The sequence below is a fragment of the Papilio polytes genome, unplaced genomic scaffold, assembly GCF_000836215.1.
Source record: "Papilio polytes unplaced genomic scaffold, Ppol_1.0 DF823934.1, whole genome shotgun sequence".
Lineage (NCBI taxonomy): Eukaryota > Metazoa > Arthropoda > Insecta > Lepidoptera > Papilionidae > Papilio > Papilio polytes.
Window position 1 is genome coordinate 785,101 of NW_013525270.1, and position 25,864 is coordinate 810,964.

The 25,864-nt window shown below is 34.2% G+C and overlaps 1 protein-coding gene across 2 annotated transcripts; it reads right to left on the bottom strand.

Annotated features, from left to right (window-relative positions):
* Positions 1 to 25,588, bottom strand: LOC106101991 (vesicular glutamate transporter 1). Of its 2 annotated transcripts, XM_013281383.1 has the most exons (12): positions 25,522 to 25,588; positions 25,039 to 25,156; positions 5,274 to 5,386; positions 4,953 to 5,092; positions 4,482 to 4,736; positions 2,910 to 3,103; positions 2,550 to 2,712; positions 2,369 to 2,476; positions 2,048 to 2,233; positions 1,591 to 1,776; positions 669 to 845; positions 1 to 490 (listed from the first exon to the last, which is right to left on the bottom strand). In XM_013281383.1, the coding sequence occupies exons 2-12, from the start codon at positions 25,104 to 25,106 to the stop codon at positions 293 to 295; spliced, it is 1,788 nt and encodes a 595-aa protein (XP_013136837.1). In that variant the 5' UTR covers positions 25,107 to 25,156; positions 25,522 to 25,588; the 3' UTR covers positions 1 to 292. The 2 variants fall into 2 exon arrangements, with proteins under 2 accessions (XP_013136837.1, XP_013136839.1); XM_013281385.1 differs by lacking the exons at positions 25,039 to 25,156; positions 25,522 to 25,588 and adding an exon at positions 5,909 to 5,990.
* Between the last annotated feature and the right edge of the window lie 276 nt (positions 25,589 to 25,864).

Here is a 25,864-nt window from a genome sequence, read left to right on the forward strand (position 1 = left end):
TAGTAAATAGCCGTTATATAAATAAGCGATAACTGGTAATTTAACTTTTATACGTCAAATATTAATCGGTAACTCTCTATTCTTAAGTAACGAAAATCTTTCTAAATCACAAAACTATCAACAAACAATTTATTTTACAAGGACATATAAGATTCAGTATGCATAAGTGATTACAACGATACATGTAAGCTAACAGTGAGAACAATAATTTCAATGTAATTTTTCTAACTACCTATAAAAAGGGAGATTCACACAGAGACGATCAACTTGAGATACTTACCTAAGAAGTCGACTAATAAGTGCCATCTTCGCTCGGTTCCTGATAATCTTGCGCGGGGGGCTGAACTGGCTCCGCTTGGTAGAAGGCGCCTGAGACGAATGGATTGTTGGGAACGTGTTGCTGAGGTGCCGGGGGCCGTGGGGGAGGAGCCGCGATGGCACCATACGCTGGTGCCTCTGTGCCTTTTAACGGCGCCGACGGTTCCTGTGTCTAAATGAATACGCACATATTACGTCAAATACAAAAACTATTGTACATTTATTTACATTTAATTTTAGTTTTTTATATTGACTGAGAGTAATGTGAAAATCGCTTTAGATGCTCTGTAAAAGGTCATTGGAACACAAAATAATAAAAGTCATCGAAACTACTTGACTGTTTAACTTACGAAAGTAGTCTCGTGGTCCAATGATTTCATGGGACTCTCGTAGGGCGGTGTGGGCTCGGCCCAGGGCTGCAGCTCGCCAGACGCAAAGATCGCGTAGAAAGTGATACCGATAAAGTGCACAGTGGCGCCCACTAGGAACACCGCACGCCATTCCGTTATTGCCTTTTCCAAATTTTCCTGTCACAATATTCAAATGATATATAACTACTTTGTGAATACCATAAATAATACTAGAATATAAAGACAGAACCTAGTTGTGGATATCCTCGAGATAAAAATGTTCAAATTACGACATTTTTGAATATCTCTCCTTTTTATACATGGGAGAGATCCGTTACGCTAAGTATTGTTAGTAACTGAACTGGCTTCAATACAATTGTGATTAGCGTGAAGTGGGGTTGTTGGAAAACTTCATTTCATCCAAAGTGTAAGAATAATAAAGTGCTCAGCGCGAAATATAGCCAATGTGATGCATCGGCGCGCACCCACAAAGCGGCGCGTTTTATATTCAGAACGCGCGTTCCGCTGAGCTCGATTTCCTTTTTTAAATTAGCCACGGCCGAATGTCCTTTTTGTTTCGCGGCACGAGGAGAGAAACTCTACAGTGCGGGGGTGCGTCACTCACAGTTTTCAATTGAACGCACGACTGCTAAATGAAGATAACTTTCATGGTCTTCATATGGTTTAATTTGAATTTAGAGCGGGCGCACACCTTTGATTAACTATCGCGCCACTTCTATGCGATTATCTATTGTTTCGCAGCCAATTTAACAGTTTAGTTGCGCGTCTAAAAATCGAGTAGTATGCGCACCTCCATATAAGCTCATAGGAACCACAGCGAGACTAAACTTGGTAAACTAGAAATCAAATTACAAGGCAACTTTCCGCTTATCAAACAAAAACGCTTACATTCTGTACTTACCTTATCCTGAGTCATATAGTCGATAACAATAGGTACGATGAAGCCGGCTATGGTTCCTATACCGTTGGACAGACCCATCAGGATGGATGCATAGCGAGGAGCGATGTCCAGATGGTTAACATTGTAGCCAGAGATAGCGAAGCCACTGCACGCCACGCCAAGCGTCAGCTCGATAGTTGCTACATACTGTAGGAATAAGTAAGAGTATGTTACTAATTTCGTGTACCACTCACACAAATATGATGACAGATGTTTTGCCCACCCTTAATGAATGGAGAAGGAGACGCACATAATGAGGACATTTCCCTGTCCCTTCCCATCCCATCCATCTTTACGTACAAGAAAATGGTGGCAAAGGAAACTAAAGGAAAGGAAATTAGGCCTTCGTCTATATAACCATGTAGGTCATTACATCTTTAGAGTCACAAAGATATGTTATTTATTGCATACTACTTACCTTATTATCGGCATAAGCAGTAAGAACGAAGAAGAAAGCCTCAAGACCGAATCCGCCGCAGTTGAATAATTTCCGTACATTGGTAGTTGTCATGATGTTGTTCTTGCGCAAATAATCCGCCATCATGCCTCCGATGGGGACCAGCGACGTCATGATAAGGTGAGGTATAGCTCCCACAAAACCGGACTGAAAATGATTGACTAGATGTAGGAAAAATTAAACAGAACCGTTTTACTTTTTAAAATTAATAATCTGTCTAATGTAAATTCATCGACCTTGTCCGATATATGTATATTTATATATAAAATTTAAAAACTATACCTCAGTAATCTTCATATTAAATCTTGTACTAAAATACGCAGACTGAAAGATGACGAGCAAACAGAAGTTCCATGTCCTGCAGAAGTTGGCTACAATTATAGCATACACCTAAAAGAAAATAATACAAATAAATCACGTGTACATATTATGACAAGAATACAGAAATGAAAAAACAAATTACAGGTGGCGAAGTAGCAAAAGCTTTCCATGGTGTATTCCAAAATCCAGGCATAGCGGCTTGCGCGGCGGTACCGAGGGACTGCTCAATGTAGGTCAACTCCTTGCCAGTGATACTAGGATGTTTACTCGGCTTCTCAAATACCAACCATAGCCAAGCGAAATACCTAAAATAAAAATTAACATAAGGTCTATTCAATTTAAAAATAATTATATTTCAATTAATACAGTGATTCCCATATTTTTTTTTTCCAGTGAACGCCCTATTGAACTCAAAATCTTATTTCACGCCATCATACACAAAAGAAGTCCATTTGGTTAATCTGGGAATCACTGAATTTACCACGTTAACTCTTTCGCTTACCAGATAACTCCAGAAACGCCGTAAAAGTAGAACGGTGTTTGCCACGATATAAAGTCAGTGAGTAAGCCGGACAGAGGCATGCCGATGACAATTCCAGCGTAAGTTCCGCAGAACGCAAGCGTAGCCAGTCTAGAACGTTCTAAAGGTGGCGCCCAGACCCTCCAAATACCGTGACAAGATGGATAGGTGACACCCTAAAAATAATAACTAATTTAAAAAAAAAACATATACTCTATCTGATTAAGTACCTATAATCATCTTTGAAACGTCATCCCTTAGATTACACTCTTTCTTACTTTATCCATGGATAAAATACATAGTTTTATATGTTTATTCTAGTAACGTTACTTTTCAAAGAAGCTTATAACTAACATACATTCACAAAAGAGTATTCTATGTATATTTATAGCTCCTTTAGATGTTGAAAATCTAAAATCAGTCGGATTTAATAGGATAGCATTGCTATTGAAGATCCGGCTAAGCTCCGCACAAGGAGGCGAATAAATACGTAACCATGGCGACGGAGGGCCCGTAATCCTAAAGAGGTTTTGTACATCGGAAAGCGATTCTCACTGAGCTCAAGTACATCTTAGTGTAGATAACGATCGATGTGTGTGTAATTGAAAACTCTATCTGAGATGTCTTCATACTTAAAATCAATATGAAAATCTTTTTAAACTTGCTTTACGTCATATTAGCTTTCGCCCACGACTCCGACCGTACGGAATTAAAAAAAAAGTGAATAGTATATGTGTTCTTCCAGACTAGCCTTTACATCGAAATCCGTGCAGTCGTTTAGGCTACAAACTCTATCAAACATTCATCTATCCATCCATCTAAACTTTCACATTTATAAAATTAATATTATAAGCCATTTTTAGTGCATTTTTTAATAATTTATTTTTATTCGAATATTCTAGAAAGTTGTACTTGTTTTATAGCATAATCTTTTAATAGAGCAAAGTAAGTAATTGTTTGTTTAAGTTAACACTCATTTGCATGAAACTGTACAATACAGTGAATTAAGTTGGCTTAGAGGGAAGGGGAATGACAAACTTGACGAGTCGTGTATTTGTAGGGATCGTTTTGCGAATTTTCGAGCTTCAATAATAAGCCCGATCATGCAAGGTCACGTCTTGAATGTCGAATGTTTCAAATTTTAACATGTGACGCGTGTATCACACGTCACGACATGCCTACAAAATTTAATGATTGTATCTAACCATGGTAGTAGGGGCTATGGTTTTCTAAACTCCACATCTAGCGAATATTTTACAAGCCATACATTAATCTCTATTCTTAGTTACTAGCTGTTTCTCGGGACTTCGCCCGCGTGAAATTAAAATATAGTTAAAATATAGCCTATGTTACTAAGTGATAACATAGCTTTCTAATGGTGCAAGAATTTTAGAAATTGGTCCAGAATTTTTTGAATTATACCAATACTTACAAAAATACAAAAATTCAAATCTTTCCTCTTTATAGAAGAAATATATTAAAGAAATTCTACTTTTATAACCTAACCGTATAAAATTATAACCTAAACAAACATATTATAATAGCTATACTGACCTCAACAAATCCCTGGGCAACTTTAAGCATAACAACAGCTGCAGGTCCAACAGACATCGCTCCAGGGATCGCCATGTTGAAGAGGCAAGAGGCCACTATAGCCGCGCCGAAGATCTTATTCGCAGGGTACATAGAGGCGAAGAAACCGCCCGGGACTTGAGTAATGAGGTAGCCAGCAAAGTAGGATGAGTCAATTGACGACTCCACTTCCACCGTCCAGTTGAATGGAGTCTCCGTGTGGTCACCCGCTGATGCCTACAGTTTGACAAAATTAAGTTAGTCCTCTCAATTTAAAAGACACTACAAAGTCAAACCCAGTATCAAAACAGTAGTAACCGTCCATACCTGACATCACTCTTATCAGCTTTAATGGTCCTTGTGTGAATTTATTTGATAAAATCTACATTAAAATCTCTAGCAACTATTGAACGAAGGCAGACACGCCTGCATGAGTATGTTAGTAAAACTTACATTGTGTTTGCCGACCATCTTCAGCTTGGCCATGCTCATGTTGCAACGCATGCCGAACATGATGCTGAAGCCGAAGCAGGCCAGCAGCGCCACCGTGTAGCGCGCACTCAGGCATGGGCACTCCGGACGCACGTACTTGTCTAACAAACAAACTTACATAGAGTACACAGAAAAAGAAAGGAGATTAAAAGAGATAGCTACGGAGATAGGCAGCGAGGAGGATTTAGTTATAAAGACTGATAAAGCTAAAAAAGGAGGAAGATGAGCCACCTATAAAACATTATAAACTTGTTTTGTAGCAACTATTTTTTGAATATTCACCAATTTGTCTTGGCGGGGGCCTGTCGGGAGACGGAGGCGTCTCCAGGTCCTCGCCATCGTACATCTGATCGTAACCCTTCTGCTCCACGTGGAAGTTCTCATATTGAGCATTTCTGTAACAAATGAAAGAAATAGAAGTAGAAAATAACAAAAATATTTTAAAAAATGAACTTCCACGAATACATGTTAAATTCTCTATTTTACAGTAAAAGCACTACGAAATATATGTGCGCTATCGTTCCATTGCGTAATTTGGCTTCATGAAATCGTTATTTAAAATTAAAAAATTAACAATAATATCTCCTTCAGCTAATCTAGGCGCTGCTTAATAAAGATTCGCGATGAGAATCGACGTCAGCGAGAATATTTTACTTCTATTTTCTCGATAATTAAAACGATCGTCGGGGACGTATTCCGTTCGAAATGCGATTAAAATGCGCCGGTCCCCGTAATAGCGTCGACATGCAAGATCCCACCTGAACTACGTGTGGAAAAAATTGTTTTACAGATAAATTACCAAAGTATTTTGAAAGACAACATCGCTACGAATCAGCAAGTGTAGCAATATTTTAAACAATTCAAATTGGCCTGATACAAAATGCAAATGAACTAATAGATTAAACAATGTTACTTACTCTTATTTTATTTGTAAACTAGAAGTATCAAAAAGTAAAGTGCTTCTCCTGTATTATGATATTCATTTGAATCGCAACTCCATAAAATATATCGCGATATGAAGGTTACTGGTGTGTAAATTCATTTTTCCGCTGACAAAAGTTATAAATGTGCCTATCTGTTCGCTCCCCCATTTTAACGTCGCCGGTAATGAATCGTTGCATAAAAGGCATAACCAAGTGGAAGCGACGCGCGACGCCAGCGCCCCCACCCGGCCCCGCGATAATGTGTTTAGATCTGACTGGACGGGACTCCTATCAACAGTTACAGCTAAACCGATTGTTATACTAATTACTTTTGCATGAACACTAAAATGGTCCTGAAAACAGCAATTCATTTGTCAGATGAAACTGAGAGATTCTCGATTACCCCCGATTAGTAAACTATGTCTTGGTACTTTTTCTGTTGAATTATAGTGTACTAGGTGTTGCTCGCGACTTCGTCCGCGTGGAATTAAAAAAAAGTAAATAGCCTATGTGCTCTTCCAGGCTGTCCTCCACGTTTACGCCAAATTTCATCAAGATCCGTTCAGCCGTTTAGGCTACAAACTTTAACAAACATACATTCATCAAACTAAATTTTCCCATTTACGATATTAGTAAGATAGTAAGATTTCCTGATCTTTTCAGAATAGATGAACACACACATTTGTCAAAGTCAATAAGTTGTGTATTTAGCTTTAAAATATCAATATATATGATATGGAAGTAGTCACAAAATTATTCAAGTAATATTAATATAAAATAATTTATTTAGAAGGCAAATTTCCTTTACTAGGCACCTTGTCGTCCCACTTCTAAATTGGCCTTTGTAATTTACTGTCATATGCAAGTTATAAAGTTGGTGCGACTGCGACTAACTTTTCCGTAATGTTTCCATGAATTAATTAACACGAGACTAGATGCTGCGTAGTCCAACAGTAATAGGAGATTTACTGAACTTACTTATAACTTATTAGCTGTTGCTTGCGACTTCGTCCATGTAAAATTTAAAAACATACCTATGTTACTCAGCGATAACGTAGCTTCCTAACGGTAAATGAATTTTTAAAATCGGCCCAGTAATTTTTGTGTTATTCCAATACATAAAAAAATACAAATCTTCTTTGTAATACTTGTATAGATTGAAGTCTAGATGTGCCTTTATAAAACACTTCTTCTTCTTCGAGTGCCATCTCCTATCGGAGGTTGGCAAAAATTATGGCAACCTGAACCTTCGACACTGCTGCTCTAAATAAGGAGCGTGTGCTTTTATTATAAAAAACTGCATAAACTTAAACAATGAAATTTAATTAAATGAATTTTATTGCTAAATTAAGAAATTTAGCAACCTTGATAAGACTCCTCTAATACCCGCTTGTAACCTTGAATAATAAAAAGTAAATAAGTTTTAACATTATGATCTGTAACTTAAAGCAAACAAATACTGTAAAATATCCAACCTAGCTTAGGCAATGTATTTTAATGCTATATTTCGTGAGACCGTCCCCTCGCGCCGCGTTTCTTTATTGTACAGCTAATGCACCCCACGTTCGATGCCTGTAATTATCTGATGTAACTTAAAATGGTGTAATTGATGTTTTGTCAGTGTATCTACACGCTAATATGTATACTGTCATTATTTTTATGGCTTTAATAATTGCTATTTGTAAAAGAAATGTGTAAGTATTGAAACATTGAAAACCGAGCGTTTTATTTTCAATACAAGACCAAACAACAAATTTAAGAAAAACACATTATTATTGGAAAATATTGTATTTAACAAAACAAGAAAACTTGAAACTAAACGCAAGTTACAAAGAATTTCACAGTCATATTTAATTATGTGTTAAATGATAAATAATTTTAAACAATAAACGTTCCTCAAATTTCTAGAAACGAATAATAATTTGAAGTATAATTCAACATAGTTTCCACAATGAATTAGCTCTGACCGACTCATAGAAGCTTCGTATAACTTCACTAATACTCACGGAACGTACAAAGCCTGCTACGTGTCTCTCAACTTCATATAGACGAACGTACAAAAAAAGATGTTACAATATTTTCGCTGTGATAATTTAAGAAAGCACCAGATTTTTTATTTAGGTGAATATGCTTAGTATTTGTAAAAATGTTATTTATTCTCTATTCACCATTTTTTATTTAAGTATGCAATCAAAGTAGGAACAACTGCTGGCCATCATATGCTATGGCTATCCGTAGAGTCTACGGCGTAGACAAAAGCTACGCGCTGGAGATAAGCTGTGAATTTCAATTAAGTAAGCCCGACTTAAGTTAACTATACAAGTTTATCTCAAATTAATTAATCGGTCAATGGATTAATAAATGACGCCATAAACGATATTGCAATCCCCACTTGGGAAATCGAAGAATAATTTATTATCTCGATTAAAAATGTTTAAATTTATTTCCAATGTGATTACCCATGCAAGTTTTCTCGACTTTTCGAAGACAGGAGACCTGAATCGGACGTGAAGTGCGAGGAGCGCCCTCAGGGGGAGGTGTATTGCGTAGATCACAATATGCACTCGAACATTCCCCACTATGAATATCTATAGTACCTATGGCCAGGGAGGAACGCTGCGACTTCTTAATTAATTAATTAACGCTCAGCGAACGAGTGGCTCTTTGTTAAAACTGTCTATTGTCATGTACAGCAGATTCATGACATAGTTTCTCACTTGTTGCGAGAAATTTATTACTTTCAAACATCCCATTTAAAGTATATATACTTTTTATAAAAATCAATTTATCAAAACTAATTAATGTATGAAATAATAAACTCAGTAACCAGTATATCCCATAGCACTAGGCTCTATAGAAAATACACATATAATCCCTAACAAACTGATTGAACTGTGAATGCCAAAGGTCAAGATTACTTGAACCATATTATACAATATTAAACTCACTCTATGACAAATCTTGTGAGAATAACATTAGTCCTGCAATTGCTATTGTCTTTTGCCTTTCGTTCACATGGTTTAAAAACAATTTAACATAGGATTTAACTGTGATGAGTAATGAGTCCCAAAAAATAACGAAAATTATATTGCAAATATTCGGTTCCAATTTCGGCCCTGGCGAGCGCGAGGGGATGGTAGCTATTACACCCCGCGAAGCCACCCTCTCTAATTGATTTACAATTGTCGGATAAATTTGTTTCCCGACTACCCAGCGATCGGGAATGCATGTCTAGCATACAACAGATGTACAAAAAGCTTTGACTTTGTTTAACTAAATTCGGGAATTTGCTATCGTGTTTTCAGCTATTTTGTACTTACTTAAACAACATTTTTTTCTATCGAAGATTTATGTTCTTTTTTTAATTTAGTGCTTTAAAATCGATAATGAAGTTAAATAAATATAAGGACACATTATCATTATTTTTATTTTTCTTAGACTGTTAATAACAACGTAGGTAAAAATAAATCAAGACGGTGATCTCACATTTCGACACTGGGAAGTATAATAGAGTTATGACAAAAATGGCGAAGTGAGCCAAGAAATATAACTGGGTGAATCCGAGACGCTTGTTAGCGGCTCCTTCTTTATTTATGACCAGATTTATTTTATGGCTGCGGATAGACATGATCGCGGGAGCTTTGCGAATTTGATAGAATTATTATTTATTTGATAACAGTTGTTTAAATATATTTAGATGCGTTTATAAAAGTTACAATAACAATGTTTGTGATTAAAAAAACTGAGTAGCTTAGTTACGAAAGTTGTTAATACTTTGCTCTGGTGCACGAAAGTCGAGATAATCTTATTCTCGTGATAATGTCTTTAAGGTAATGTTAACTATAACATTCAGGGTAAAATTATTGTAACAACTTACTGCAATTAAATAAAGTATCAACGTTTTTATCAACTCCGATAAAGACAAAAGAATCAAATCAAATACTCTCAACGAGAAAATGTAAAAAAGAAAAACGGAACACAATTTATATTTTTGAGATGTGAAAAATGAAATTCTATTTCCGCGAGTTTTATCGAATATCATAAAAATTGAAGGCAAACAAAACAGCGTGTCGTATTTGCGATGATATTTGGTCGGTGGATTCTTATTCTCTTTGTCGGGGTCTAATCTGGCCGCCCGGTCGGATCTCACGTTCTGGATCGACCTTTATTGTTTCTTGATTTTCACAACGCGCAGTTCTCGCTAGACTATGTTTTATTGTACACGGGCGGACTACTGTTTATTTGCTTATATGATATTTGTTTCCAAGCTATTACTTACGTAGTTATCGTTTAATATAGTTTGTATAGTTTCGAATGATACAAAATGTTAATTTTAAACTGGAGTGTATTGTTACAAATTTAATAATTCTAAAATTAAAAATTTCTAGCAAGAAAGTATTTGACTGATCATTTTGTCCAGTAGTGTTCATCCAAATTTTTTCCAGATTCTGACATTAAGATTACAATCACACTAACATCAGTAACTTATGCTAGAAACTTGTTTTTTAGCTTAATTTTTTTTTCTTGGGAACATTATAGCTACACAGTTTTGTCTTTGGTATAAAATTATCAAAGGTGAACTGTAAACGATGTCAGCTTTTCGTACGGGGTGTAAATAAATTGAAGGAAACACTCGAAGGAGGAAGATCCTAACAAATCCCCGTTTAATCCCGGTAAAAGCGTTTTGAAATCCAGGTTAGTTGTAAATATCAATTACGCAAATACCGGAGCTTAGAGGGTAATGCTCTTCGCGGGGTTCGAATGAATTGCATGCGTTTAAGGGTGAGATAAAATAAAACGGTTACGACAATGTTGTTCGATTTAACCCAGTTTTTTAACCTGTCGAAAGATTAAATCTATTTATACAAGTGTTCTTTTTTAATATGGAACAGCGAACATTCTTTTGCGGCAGTATAGTTCGAGTCCTAAAAGGCATTTTTGGAAAATGATAAAAAGGTTTTTTTTTCATGTTGACTTATTTTTAGAATAATTGCGGGATAAGTTGACAATGAGCAGAGCCCTAAAAATTTGTAATCTTTTATAAAAGATATTCTAAAACCTGCCTGTATTAAGTACCTATCAATAGATATTTAACTACAAAAAAGTATTAAGAATAGTCACCAAAATTACTGATAAATTGAACAGAAGCAGGCGATTGGATGAATTCCCGCGAGGATTTTTTTATGAAATATAATTTTGTCGAGAACTGGGAACAATCGTGTAGCTAATTTTAATATTCGTATCGCAAGTCCCTGAGCTTCTATTGATTTTCCGTCAATCCACAAGAAGGACATTACGTAACTGAATTGTTTTCTAAGAATCTTTTTATTTAATTATTTGTTATCATTGTCATTTTATTATTCAGTAAAATATGTCTTTTCATTCATAAAACCATATTTTCTGCGTACCCCAATTCAACATACGTTATGCAACATACAATATATTACATACGACCATTGTACCTAAATTAATGATGTAGACGATTTTATCCACATTTTTTTAAATAAAAAAGTGTATAATTTTATTGGTAAGCTCATAACCATAGATAACTCAGAATACCAAATAAAAAAGAACCGATGCTTCGTTATTATTTAATGGTAAACGAATAAAACTCCCGAAAATCACGCAGTGTTAGATCATAAAAATAAATTGGGCATACCTGTGACATAATAAAATCCCTCGGGAGCTGTACGGGACATGAAGACGTACAAAATATAAGTATGGGGAATCAAAAGCGACGTACGACAACGTAGTGTAACTATAAAGCTTTGCACACACGACCGGGAAATGAAGCTTAAAAAGATTTTCTACTGCGATGGAAATCAATGTGACTTCGTTACAGCTATGTGTATCGGATGTAGAAATTGCATCTCCTTTGTTCTCGGTTTATTGGAAACTAGATGTGTAGATGTACTCTAATTTAAATGTTACACAGTACAACTTTATATTGTGTCTGGAGACATAAAATAGTTATTTAGTTTTGAATCCAATTGCTAATTAACTTTTAACTATTTTTAATTAGGGCACATTTATTAAAACGAACAATAACCGAGTTTCAAATATAATAAAAGAATAAGGACCGGCAGCAAAGTGTGCAATACTTATAGTCGATTACAGAAACGAATATTAAACAAATCGCTACGTAAGCGCTGCTGACACACATAAAAAATTCAACGTAATTTGGTGTTTAAGCGTGACCATTTAAGACGCTGTTACATTAAAATGTCGTTTCAATAATCGGCTCAAAGGCGTTTTCCTAATCTCCATAATGATTCATACTTAAAAATGATGAGAGTAAGAGTTTATAAATGTAACAGTCGTTGACAGATATTTCTAACCATTCCCAATTTAATAACCTGGCCTTTATACTGTCATAAAACGAAATTAAAAAGTTACCTTAGAAGTACAACAGAAATATTTTTTATATTATTTATTACTTTTACACAATACACAACATCTATATTTCTATGCATTCATAACAATATCGTTACTTTAACATAGAGATACAATTTACTTAGAAATAAGTAATAATGTAACATCTTTATTATAATTTTAATAATTTACTTTACATTGTTACTAGTTACGATAATACATATCATACTAATATTATAAATGTGATAGTTTATATGGATGGATGGATGGATGGATGTTTGTTAAAGTTTGTAGCTTAAACGGCTGTATAGATTTCTATAAAATTTAGTAGAGATGTAGAGGATATTTTGGAAGAACACATAGGATACTTACTTTTGTGTTTTTATAATTTCACGAGGACGAAATCGCGGGCGAAAGCTAGTTTTTCATAAAGACATGTCTGAGTAAATTAATATGCCTTTATTGCATACTCTACGCATCTTTAATATTAAAAATAGCTTAGATAAAATTGCATGTCATAAAAGATGATTGCTCTCTTCATTAACTGAGTAAATATTTACTTTATTACTAAAACATGTTTTCTATAACACTAAAAATTATAATTTAATGACATGTTTTAAAGTTTATAGTACTAAAACGTTAACACGTGTAAATTGTTTGCTAGAGAAAACGTCTTAAAGTAAGCAATACTTACAGCCAACGCCACATTTTCCTTGTAGCTTTCTTCACGAAGAATCAACAGGTTATATCATTCACACCCTAACCTCTCACTAAACAATTTACCACCTTATCCCAAACGACAAAAGTTCAATTTCAATTATCACACTCAAGGGAGATAAGTCGAAAACCACCTGTGGATTTCCCAAAATAAAATACAGTCACAGAAAATTACTGAAAGAACAACTTTTAAGGAAATTACACCGTTACTATCAGATTATTAAGAAAGAAATTATTAGGTTTGTGGTTTTTCAATATTCCTTACAAATTTTCTATATTACACTGAGTGGAACTAACTTGATTTATCGTATATTAAATGAGGCACGAGACGGTCGTGACGTCACGGGAGCTGATATCAAACTAGCCAGAAATGCGTGCTACGCCCCCTCTGTCCTCACTCACTGGGCTATTCTGCAATTTTATCCTAACGTTCATTAATTTATTGCTATATTTTATACTCGTAGTATTAACGTATTATTGCTATATCGTAATGTTTAATTGTCTTTCAATTGTTATACAGAAAAAGGTCGTTATTTGCATTCCCAGCATTAAATTCAATCAAATGTGGTTTATAAAACATTTATCATTAACAGCATCTAACAGTAAGTGCGGAGTTATTTTGAAATGTAAGGCAAAATCGTACTAATATTATACTTGCGAATATTTAGATTAATGTATGTTTGGTAGAGCTAGTAGCCTAAACGGCTGAAGAGATCTGGACGAAATTTGGAATAGATGTAGAGCATATCCTGGAAAAATACATAGGCTACATACTAGCGTTTTATTTCAATTCCGCGCGACCGGAGTCGTGGGTAAAAGCCACTATTTAAGATTAGATTATTGTGATGTTGATTCACAATAATAACACAATTTTGTGGTTATAATAAATGTCGTTAAGTTCTAGAGTCCTTTCTATCAAAGTGTTTCAATTATTTGATGGATATATTAGCAAAAAAGTGCTGAATAACTCCGCGGATTGATCCTACATTTCGGTGACAGGATCGTATCGTGGTAAGTGCTGTAAGACAGACTGAAACGACGGCTAACAAAAGAAAGAGAAAGCATAAAAGCGAATTCAACAGCAATTTTATTAATTAAAAATATCCTGACTAACATTTATTTTGTATCCTTATCACGCATTAGAGATATTTAATAAGTTAGAAAAATTGAGTTTTAAAGCATTTTTTTTTATTTCGCTCAGTTATTGCAGAATAACGTTAGTAGTCTTGCGAATGCTCCAGTTTCACAGACAATGCCCCAATTTATATCCAACTCACTTACTGAAGTCAGTCGGGGTAGTAAAAGAAAGGATAAGAGATAGCTGTTTCATCACTCATCACTACTATTATTGGGGTAATGGCACTTAGTAACATTTTTATTGTTTATTAAGCAATATATGTACTACATATTTTATCGTCAATAATACCGGTGACTAGTTTACTAGGTGCTTGTAGCTTAATAAAATTAAGATAAACCTTTTAGCTTATAGCATAATAAATAATCTTTTTTTAAAAAAGGTATGTAAAAAAATCTGTTATACAATTTAATTTGTACATATATGTTACGTTTTCCCATTTTTTATAGTAATAATTAAAAAGTATAAAAGGTGTGTTAACAATTTGTCAATCTATACTAATATTATATAGAGAAAAGATTTGAATTTCTTTTTGTGTTAAAAAAACTCAAAAACTACTGGGTCAATTTGAAAAATTCCTTCACCATTAGAAAGGTAATTTATCTGTGAGTAATACTGGCTATGTCTTTGATTATTTTTTAATTTCACGCAGACGAAGTTGCGAGCAACAGCTAGTATCGTATAAAATATTACAATTTTTAACTTTACTAAAGTAAAAAACTAAAAAGTAGAATATGGATTCGACAGTTGTCTAATATTAGACAGTAGACAATAAATTATTTTTATGCTAAATTTATATAAAAAAATACGTAGGCAATAGAGTAATGGACAGAGGGTACCGGGATACATGTAAGTTGCCGAATAAAAAAAATGTAGCACAAAGCCAATTACATTAAAACATTCGGCGCGGGACAAAGGGCGAGAGAACAATGAAGCCGGGAAGGAACTCGCGATATGTCTTTCAATGCTTTTAACTTTCCACTGATGGCGCGCCGGGGGAGAAATGGTGACGGCCCGCGACAAATGCCTTGCGATAGTGATGTTCCGGCGTTGTGAGAGAAAATTTATCGATAAGATAATATGAATAATTTTTTGATTTTACTTTAACAATCACGTAACATTTTTTAAACACGTCAGTCATATTAACATTATGCAATAGTATGTAGTATACAATATTCTAGCAAAAGTCAACTAGTACTATAGCACAATTAAGTTATAAATATGTATTTTCTGTACTTTAGTAATGCTTTAGTTTTATAATAATGCAGGCGGTCATCTTGAGTTTGTTTGTAGTTGTCTCAGTCGTCCAATCTAATTAACTATTACGGTTCAAAATCTATTTCCGTTAATAAAAATATTACATTGTGGAATACAAATTTAATAGTTTTATCACTCAGGGGGAAACTTTAATTCAAATATAGAATATTTTTTTTTCCGAAATATCGATAACTACAAATTATCGATATCGACATACACTAACAAGGAAGTGAGACGTAACCAATGGGGTATCACTGCTTGGTTGCACCGCAAACTCATTTTATAAATCGTCGGTCCACTCGCCCGGAACCACGCGTTAACCCACCCTAAGTTCGATAAAGTCTACCTTTATGATACTTTTAAAAATCACACTGAATATAAATAAAAAGTACTCGAACAACTCGAGCCTAAGTGAGAAATATCCGAGTTAATAAAGTTGAAAAATACTTTAGACTTTTCCCTTAAGTTGAACTTAGTTTAACTATGTTCGTAACAGCATAAAAAAGTTTTAATTACACTCGTAATAAAATTCTCATTACTTACGTAGTAAAGTTAAGTAATATGTTATCGTAATAAGTTATTCAAGATGTTGTAACATTCGCGTTATTAATTTACGAATTACGTAGTTTATTTAGTAAACGTGATTGGCTTACGAGAGATGTATCGCATGTAATAAGGAGAACTTTAGTAATGAGTGTTTAGGTACACCAGTAGAGGTAGACCTAGATGGATGGATTGCTTGAACGGTGACGTGATCATAAAGTGAGTGATGACTGAGATGACGTATGATAGAGTTATGTGGAGGATAACCTGTCGCGCCGACCCTACGGGAGTAGGATAAGGAGAAAGATGATGATGATTGGCCTAACGTGAATACAGAATCAGTTATTTGAATAAAGTCATCATTTGTGTATCCTTTTTGTTGTTGAACGTTTCATGCTTAATACGCTTGTATTTTTCAATGTAATGTAATAAAAAGTTAAAAAATATACTGACACATTAAAACTGTTTACAAGAACGGTCAAAATATTCAATTATTCTTTTATAAGGGACCGTCCTCTGGCGAACCACTCGCTTAATAGACAGTATCGAGCAAAAGATCTTAAGTAAATCAAATCGCCCCATGAATGGCGAATGAACCCCGGGGCTTTTCACCGAATTTTCTACAGATGGCTATCACAATGGTCGGGGATCAAGAGAAACTTATCTCAGAGGAGGTCTGGAAATGTTTCTTAATGCCTGTTTAAGTTGCATCCTTAGATACTATCTATTCAAGTAGTCCTCGTTAAGGAAGATTCGCTAAAATATAAAGATGATAGAGATAAGAAAGATTGAAAGCTTTTGTCTAGACGTTAACGATCTCCGAACTTTATAATACTTTTCTAACTAGTTTGAATATTGATGCAGTTATGGGCGAAACGTGCGGAAAATGTTTTGCAATAAATGATTTATTGCTAACAAATTGTTTCATATTAGTACTCTAGCTATAACTAAAATATGTGTTTGAGAAATAATCTTTCCTTAAGAAAATAAAACACATCGTAAACTGAATACATTGCGGGACTGTCCGCAAAAATTAATAGCAATAAAAAGAGTAATAATTCACAATCTAACAATCTGATTTACATTTTTACGGTTCGTAAACTCGTAATAAAAGCGACCGCAGTTAAAAAGAAGCAGTCGACATCTAAGAGATCTCCGCACACGCAAATCTGTTGAGGTACAGTGAAACCCCTTTCAGTCGAGGCGAAATGTTTCCACCGTTAGCGTCGGCTTTGAAAAACAACAATAACCCTCTATACGTATGTATGAGGATACGCAATATACTTTAAAAGTACGTGGTGTACAGAGCTAAGAACTTTCAGAGAGGCACAAGTAAAGAAACAATTTTCTTTGAACAATTCTGACATAACTACTGCAAATTTGTGAACTAGTAGTGATTATAAACAATTCTTTACCAAATGGATTTTAGTATCTATTTCTTATACGATAAACTTTAATATAAATACCGTTTTTTTACGTTGGTTAGTTTGATTTTGCTTAAATTTATCCAAAGACCTGCAACTATTAAAATTCGATAATCAAGTTAGTTTTAAAAATATCTGTGATTGTTTTGTAATCTATACTATCTATTTAATTTTTTATTCGGACTGTACTGTGTAGTATTTTCGTAGCTCTACGCTGCAACCCTCTCTGTTTAAGAGCCACGCTATTTTCATGTTTCGAGACTACAAATGGGAATCCATTTAAATACTAAGCCAACGTTTCAATACGTTGGGATGTATGACAAAAAACCATTTAAGGTTTTCCTATAAGAGCCCTTTCCATGTTTTCGATGATTGAAATATACAGTTCATATAAATGAAGGATACATTTTAATATTTGAATTAATTTCAACGAAAAAAAAACGCAGCAACGTTTTTACTCCATTTTGTTTATAATTGTTACAAGATTATTTAAATTAGAACTTTGTCCGTCTTTATAACTTGCTTTACAATGACAACGGGTACAAGAAGATGAATTAGAACTTTTTTTAAATAAATGCTGGGAATGAGACTCTAAATGTCAGCAAGAACAAAGTGAAAATTTCAAAGCTCATCATTTGAACTAAGGACTCTTCTTCATATCGTATGAATAAATAACTTGCATTCGGTCAAATAGTGATAATATTATTTACACATTAGTTAGATTAATAAAAATAAAATCAAGTTATCAAAATTATTCATATTGAATTTGTATAAGATATCAAATATTAAGTTGTGGTTTCTTGATTTATTGTCTTTGCAAGTTTTAATATTTTTACTAGTTAATTTTACATAGATATTTAAAATACGCTATATTAGCTTGTCAGCGTTCCCCTAAATTAAGTTTTAACATGAACACAGCAACCCCAGATGTAGTCGATCGACGACAAACAAATAAGTGTGTTGGCACAATCGAACCCATTCCGAGTAAGCCCTTCAAACGTCTCCTCAAAGAGAAGCCTGCAAAAGCGTTCCTTTGCAACTGCGCCAGTATTAGTATGGTATATTTCCTTTAAACGTATACTTAATTGATGTATTCTGATTTGGCTTTGCAATATATAATAATACTGACGTCAGAAGATACAGAAATTAATAGTGGTAGGAATGTTTCAGAAATAAATTTGTTAAATGTCCTACCATCTATGTCTATTTACCCTTCTACATAGACATAAGTATGTCCCCGTCCTCTTTAGAACGTTTTAAACCGGAGTAAATAAGCGAGAAAAATCTTAATTTGCTCATATCTCAGTTATCAACATAAACATACATCTTAACACAATTTTGTCTTATGAATGGTGTAATTTTGAAGATTCCTTAACACCCATCCCATTACCGAAGTACTTCCCCCGCGTCCGTGTCAATTACGTCAACAACTTTACTCCGGCGCTGCGAGTTGTCGTTGAGATTGGATTTTAGATAATGGCCCAGTAATCACGGTGGTGATTTATCACGCGCTATCACAGCCTTCACTGTCCATTAAGCAATACGCTACTCTAACCCTTTGTTCATTTCTTGGGACATGTTACTTGCGGGGGAGACACAAAGTTTTTTATAGTAAAGTTAACTTGATATTTTCGGTTACTGCTTAAAGCGCGTTTAAAAAACTAAGAAGCAAACAAAAGTCTCAATGATCTTACATATAAAAAAGTTGTTTAAATATTTTAAGAGTAAATATACATTTATTTAAAACTTTCTTCACAATATGGATGGTTGCTAAGATACAGTGCGAATATTTTGATACTATTGTATAATATATCTATATCTATACTAATATTATAAAGAAGAAAGATTTGTACTTTTGTATGTATTGAAATAACTCAAAAACTATTGGGCCTATTTCAAAAATTCTTTCACTATTAGAAAGGTAATTTATCTGTGAATTATACCGGCTATGTTTCTGATTATTTTTTAGTTTCACGCAGACGAAGTCACGAGCAACAGCTAGTTATTTATACGTTGAAAACATTAAACGTTGAAAATATCCTGGTAACAAAGTTAAGGGCACAACAATTGACATGCATTAGCGGTATTTCCGGTGGCGTTCGCTCCAACGTCGTTACCGACCGGAAATTCAATCGAGCCTCCCAACGCCTGCCGTAATAACTGTGACATTTGACCAGAATTAAATTTTACTAAAAAGCTCAATTTATTTAGCAATAACGTAAAAGGTTTGACAAAGATAAAACCTTATTACTGGCATACAATTCTTATTTTTATTACGGTCAAAACAATTACTATCATTTGTATTAAGATTACGCAAAACTTTCGCTCAAATTATAATTTATTACGAGAAAAAAAGTTTATAAAATATCTTAATTTGACTTCTTCTTCTATTTCTACTTAAAATAATTCTATAATAAAATAATGTCACATAACTTTTTTGACCCACTTATGCTTGTCTTAAGTTCAATGAAATCGAGTCTATGTTCTACATCTCATACTTCCAAACGAGTGTCAATACTAAGTATTACTTAATACTTAGCGTCAGAAGAGAGTGAACAGAGTCGCACGCACACGGGCTTACAAGCTCTCGAGACGTGACAGAAGCGGCGTGAAGTGCGGCGTGATCGCGCCTGATCGATAGGACCGAGCAAATATTTGCACACGGGGAACATTAGCGGAGACGCCGACAGCACGATTGTCTCACAATTTACTGTACTCATGGTGAAACTTCAGAAAGTGACTGTATAGGTTTATATCCTGATTGTTTTTTTCGTGATTATGAAATCCATTTCTCAACTATTTACATAATTATGAAGATCGAAAAGTTTTGCACTCGCATTGCTTTAGATCGTTACGTTAACTAATTTATTTCATAGCAATCAAGCATGTCAATTGATTCCTTTTGAATGTTTTAATAACTTAATCAGTCACATTGATAAGCATTTTCAATACGGTAGGTAATGACTTAATATAGTAACAAAAGTCGTAATGGCGAAACATAGGCTGTTTTGAAAGCACAAACAAACAGATGAACGGGCGCCGCTGTGTCTGGTGGCAGCGAGGCGCCAGACATTCGTCTTCAAATAATAGCTACTTTGGGAAATTTTGCCAATTTTACGAACAAAATATTTGTAAGTTTTGTTGGGAAAATTTTAATAAAAGTACAAACACATTAAACAAAGTTTTACCGAGTTAAAGTTAATAATATCAAGTACAACAATGTAAAAGTATGCACAAGTAGTAATTAGTTTGTAAATCTTGAAGTAGTAAAAGAATGTTATGAATGAATTTAATGTTTTATATTCACATTTTCACGATTTTACAATGAGGACATCTACGGCGTAGCACCGAGCTACACCAACAATGTGTTGGGTTTTGAATGTGAGTTTCGTTCCACTTAACGACGGTGAGTGAGAAACAGTAACCTAAATACCAAAAAGAAATCCAGCTCCAAAGTGTAGAATTGTAGATACGATCCTTTTTATCTAACGAACTAAGTTGAATTTTTTTAAGAGATTGCGTACTTAGTAAATGAAATTTAGCGATTTGATAGTGTTATAACTATAATTCCTAATTACAAATGTTCTCTCGTTGTATATAAAAACGTTAAATAAAAAAGAAATAACCATGAAAAGACTTAAGTATAACGCAGCATTAATTATATAATATACAATAAGTTGTCATGTCATGTCATTGTTCAGTTTTAGTTGATGTAGTATAATTGTCTTTTCTCTTTAATTTAAAATTTCTCGATATTTAATCAAGCCACTAATTAAATATTAAGAGTGAAACCCGTGTTCATTTAGTGCATATTGGAAGTCGCATTCATTAGACTTTTGTAATTTAAGCGAGGCCTTTGAAGTTGGATTAATCCCGGCAGCGCCCTGTCTCCCGCGATCCCTGCGCCCCGCGACCGCCGCGTCCACGCCGCAAATTAAAACATCCTTTCACCAACCTCATTATAACTGACAATCTATGTTGCCATATTGAAATCATATACTATTGATGTGGATTAATTGTAACTTTCATTTAATATTAATCTATTTTATAAAAATTAAACACTTAGAATGAAGTAGTCGGACGTAAACAAATTGACGTATTTTAGACTGTCATGTGTTTTTATTTCGTTTAGAAGAACAAGGTACACCAAAATACCTGTTTAACGTAAAGTAACAAACAAAAGAGACAAAAGAAAAAGCTTCTTGGACAAAGCTCATTAACACATTTAATAATTTAGGCCTACAATATATTTCCGAATCACATTGAAAATAAATTATGTTACGTAAGCTTTTCCCGTGCCAAGTGAAAGTATTCTGCGGCAGGAAAACAAATAGATAATTTAGTGAAAGTCACAGTTTTGGTTATGAGATTTATTGCTAAGACGCGGCCCCCTGGCGCCGGCCGCGGCGCCGCGCCGTCCCGACGGACAGACGGCCAGACTTCCCGGCGCTTTCAGCTATCGATCACAGATCACAAACCTTATAATGTATAAATGATCAACTTTTTAAAACAGGGGCATCTTTTAATCTCTGTAACTCGGATCGACTCCGTCGGTTATTACATGTACGATACTTACGGTAATGTTAAATGCTATTTTTGTGGAGAGAAAAATACTAGACATATTAATGCAAAAACTTTTTCTTTTTGCTGTTGGTTTCCATTGTCGTAGAACTTGTATGAAATATTTACACTTTCTGACTTTAAACCTTGATTATTTTAAGACAATTACATTTTATTGGTATTAGCATCATCAAAATTAGCAGAAGCTAACGGTAGAAACCGTTTTTGCAAATAATGAATTGTGAGTCTTGAAACAAAATTTATTTATTAAATGTAAAGCGATTTTTGATGAAAATTTATGGAGAGAGTAATACATTGAATGTTATTGTTAAGTGCGAAATAAAACAAAGTGTCGGGGAGCAATTAATCCAGGGGTCCGCAGCAGCGGCCCCGGGCGATGGACCAATCCAGTAATTGTCGCCGGCAATATTCAAATGGCGGAAACAATTAGCGTGAGTGCTGCACACGTATTGAGCTATCTACCCTCTTTATAGATTATACAGACAGTAAAAGACTGTCTATAGAATAAAAATATTAAGCAAATATGAAAAATCGAGAGCATTAACCTCACGAAGTTACAAAAAAACTTTCTTACTTCTGAACTTTTAGGACTAATCCGCACTTTTTTCTTCGCTTTAATTTTAATTTCTAACAATACTGCTTAAAATAGCTTTACAAGTAACTCTCCGGGTTTGAAACAACGTAAAAACTATACTTTCAATCATAACTTTAGACAAAGGTGATTTTATCGCGTAATACAGAGTACAAATGCACCATAAGCTTAACATTGAGAGCTATAATTGACGTGTCCTCCCCCTGTCGCTGAGTTTCAAATCTCTTTTGTGTGTAGCGATAACTCTACAAAGCCTGCTAATGTCTTTTAAGGACTTAGTGATTTAAACGGACTAAATAATGAACCGGCTACCCTTTCTCTCTGCTCGCAACGCAATTTATGAGCTTTAAGCCCTATAGATTGTTAGAGATACGTATAACTACGTTTATTATATCCCCTTCGAAATTATTTTTGTCTATTTGGTTGTTAGTCATTTTATGTTGTGGAATACAAAAAGATGTAATTGTAAAAGTTATGCATATTTTTGTAATGCTTTATTATAAGCATGTTTATGGAATAAAATCTCTTTCATGAACACTTGAATAAAGGAATACTTTATATAATACTATAGCTTAAAACGACCTTTGAACTTACTTAAAAATATTGACTATTTGAAATTATTTTGACATAAGCATTAATAATTTATTACCACAAATGTATCAGTCCAAAAGAAACCTTATTAAGCATAAAAGGAATAAATATGACATACAAAGACAGAAATATAAAACACAATACAGTCTTGTCGGAGCTTAGTTGAGGTCTCGTTGGGGAATCGAAGCGCTACAAACATGGTACGTTCGCATGACGTAACAAATCCGGATGATGTCTGTTTGTTATCAGCGCTGAGCAGTCGCCTGTGCCAGGGCTGCCGCTGACGAATAATCGCATTATTTATCGTCCTATCCTCGCTCAATTTGTTCCATCGCGGATCTTAATGTTTTATGACTTAATCCATAAACCGTAGAACTGTTTATGGAGCTAATATTTTATAGACATAATAAACCGTATTATATTTAGTCGATAGTTTGAAATACCATTGAAATGTATTATTAAACGCAATTCGTATGTCTTTAAATATTTTAAGATTATCTCTCGGTCCTATACGGTTACATTAATTGAAAACGATTGATAACAAAAATAAAAAGTGTTATTTTATCGATTCAGTAGTTTATGCAATAAAAATATACATTTTGTAGTCGGCAGGTAGAGTACCTATGATATAATTATAGCTACCATAACATAAAAATGACATTATATCGAAGATACGGGTTTTAGAAAAAAAAAAACACCAAAAATAACTGAACATGTAAATGTGTCGACCCTACTAGTTTCACCATAGCGACGTCAGACGGCGCGACGGTGCACCCTTATTTCTATTGCAACACGTATTACCCGACTGTCAATATTATCGACGATCGACTCCCAGCTTCCAACTAAATTGCCTCGTCTCCCCAAGTTTTCTTGACCCACTGATTGTTTTTCTTCAACTGGGTACTTACGCATTTATTGCCATAGTTATTGCTAATTTGTCTTTTATTGTAACGAGATAATATTATATCGATTTAATTAAATTACTGAAAGATGTGTTTTCTTATCGGTGATCTTCATTTATTACTTGTTATAAACAGTTCGACATATTTAAGATACTGTTAACACATATGAATGGTCCTAATTTTGTTGGCAAATTTTTGACTTGGCAAGTTTTTCGACCTATTTGGCAATGGTATTCACATTATGACACCATTATAGGTCTTGCGAGGTTAGTAGTAACCAGGCATGAGTATTGGAGAATGCACAAGATCCTCTCCTTAAACTGTAATACAGTTTAAATAACGACAACGACATTATTATTACACACATTTGAGAAGACTGAGAATAGTTCTTTTGTGATCTTCATCTATCCTATATACTTCCAATCATTTCGTAATACACGACTTTGAAACTGAAATGTGCGATCCGCCGAAAATTAGAAGACTTGAGATGTAGAACAAGTTTAAAAAAAATATACATTAAGAGATCAAATACTAGCACAATACAAACTATAGGTTAATGCTACCAATGATCAAGTCGCCCGCTAAAGGTAATCTTTGTGCACATTTTTTTATTTCTTTAAAATAACTTCTGTGTATAAATTGTAAGACCGATCGTTACAAAACGTTGTGAAAGGAACAGAGTTCGGTCAAATTAATACTCTTGTAAAACGCTGTTTTATTAAGCGACAGTTTGATAAGTAATTAAAGTAGATTAAAAAAAAAAACTTTTCAAGAATTTAGAAATACTTCATAAAATTCATTACAGATTGAATTTTTAAAGGTACCTGGAATAGCTAATATTTTTTTAACTGATATTTTGGTTTATTACGCAACACATACGTTTTTTATGAAACCTTTGCATTAATTTTTATTGAATTTTCCGTAATTTGTTAGTATTTATAATCCGACGGCCGACCGTAATTTTAATTTCGCTTGGATGTAAAATTATTGTAAATTTTAGTTTCACTTACTTGAAAAGAAGGGGTTTGTTGGCGAAGAGGCCTGAGGCCTTCTCTTTCGCGGCTTGGAGCCCCTGCATTGCTGGCTACCGATGTCCCACATCAAATTCTAATAGCACCGTGCTAAAACCTGAAATAAAAAAAATATCAGTTTTTTGCAACGAAACGTTACATAAGACTTTAATTTAAATAACTTGTTACATTAGTGTTGCTTAATGTTAAACAAAAACCAAAATTATTTGATTTTAAGATATTTCGGAAAATTCAGTTTTAAAATCATCAAAATAATATTGTAAATTAATTCTCTAATCCCCCTTTTATTAATTTAAACCGAAATCAAATAATTGAATACAAAGGAAATATTATAAATACACCTACATATATGTACTTATACACATCAATAGAACCAATTAACATGATACTGAAATCTGAAAAAAAAACTAAATCTTATGTCACTGATTACATCATTTGTATGATACAATGAAGTCTACTTACATTTTTTCAGGCGCCTGGCGTAGCAGATCCGTACCAGCTTCTGTCTACGGTGTAGCGCCCCGCGCTCCTCTACCGTAGTGCTACGGCTGCGCGTAGCCCCGACAGCCATTGGTCGATAACTCAGCAGAAGTAGAAAGCCTGCGACCAATAGCAAACCGAGCTGTAAAGGGGCGGAGTTTTGTAATATTTCTGAAAATTTTCAGGAGGTCCAAAAGTACATAGAGCTTGCATCAACCCCATCAATGCCTCGGCACGGATTTAGCCGGGATTTATATTCACTGTATGAACTTTGTTAATGGACTACATTAAGGCATTGTGCACTAAAATCATTTATTTCATACTG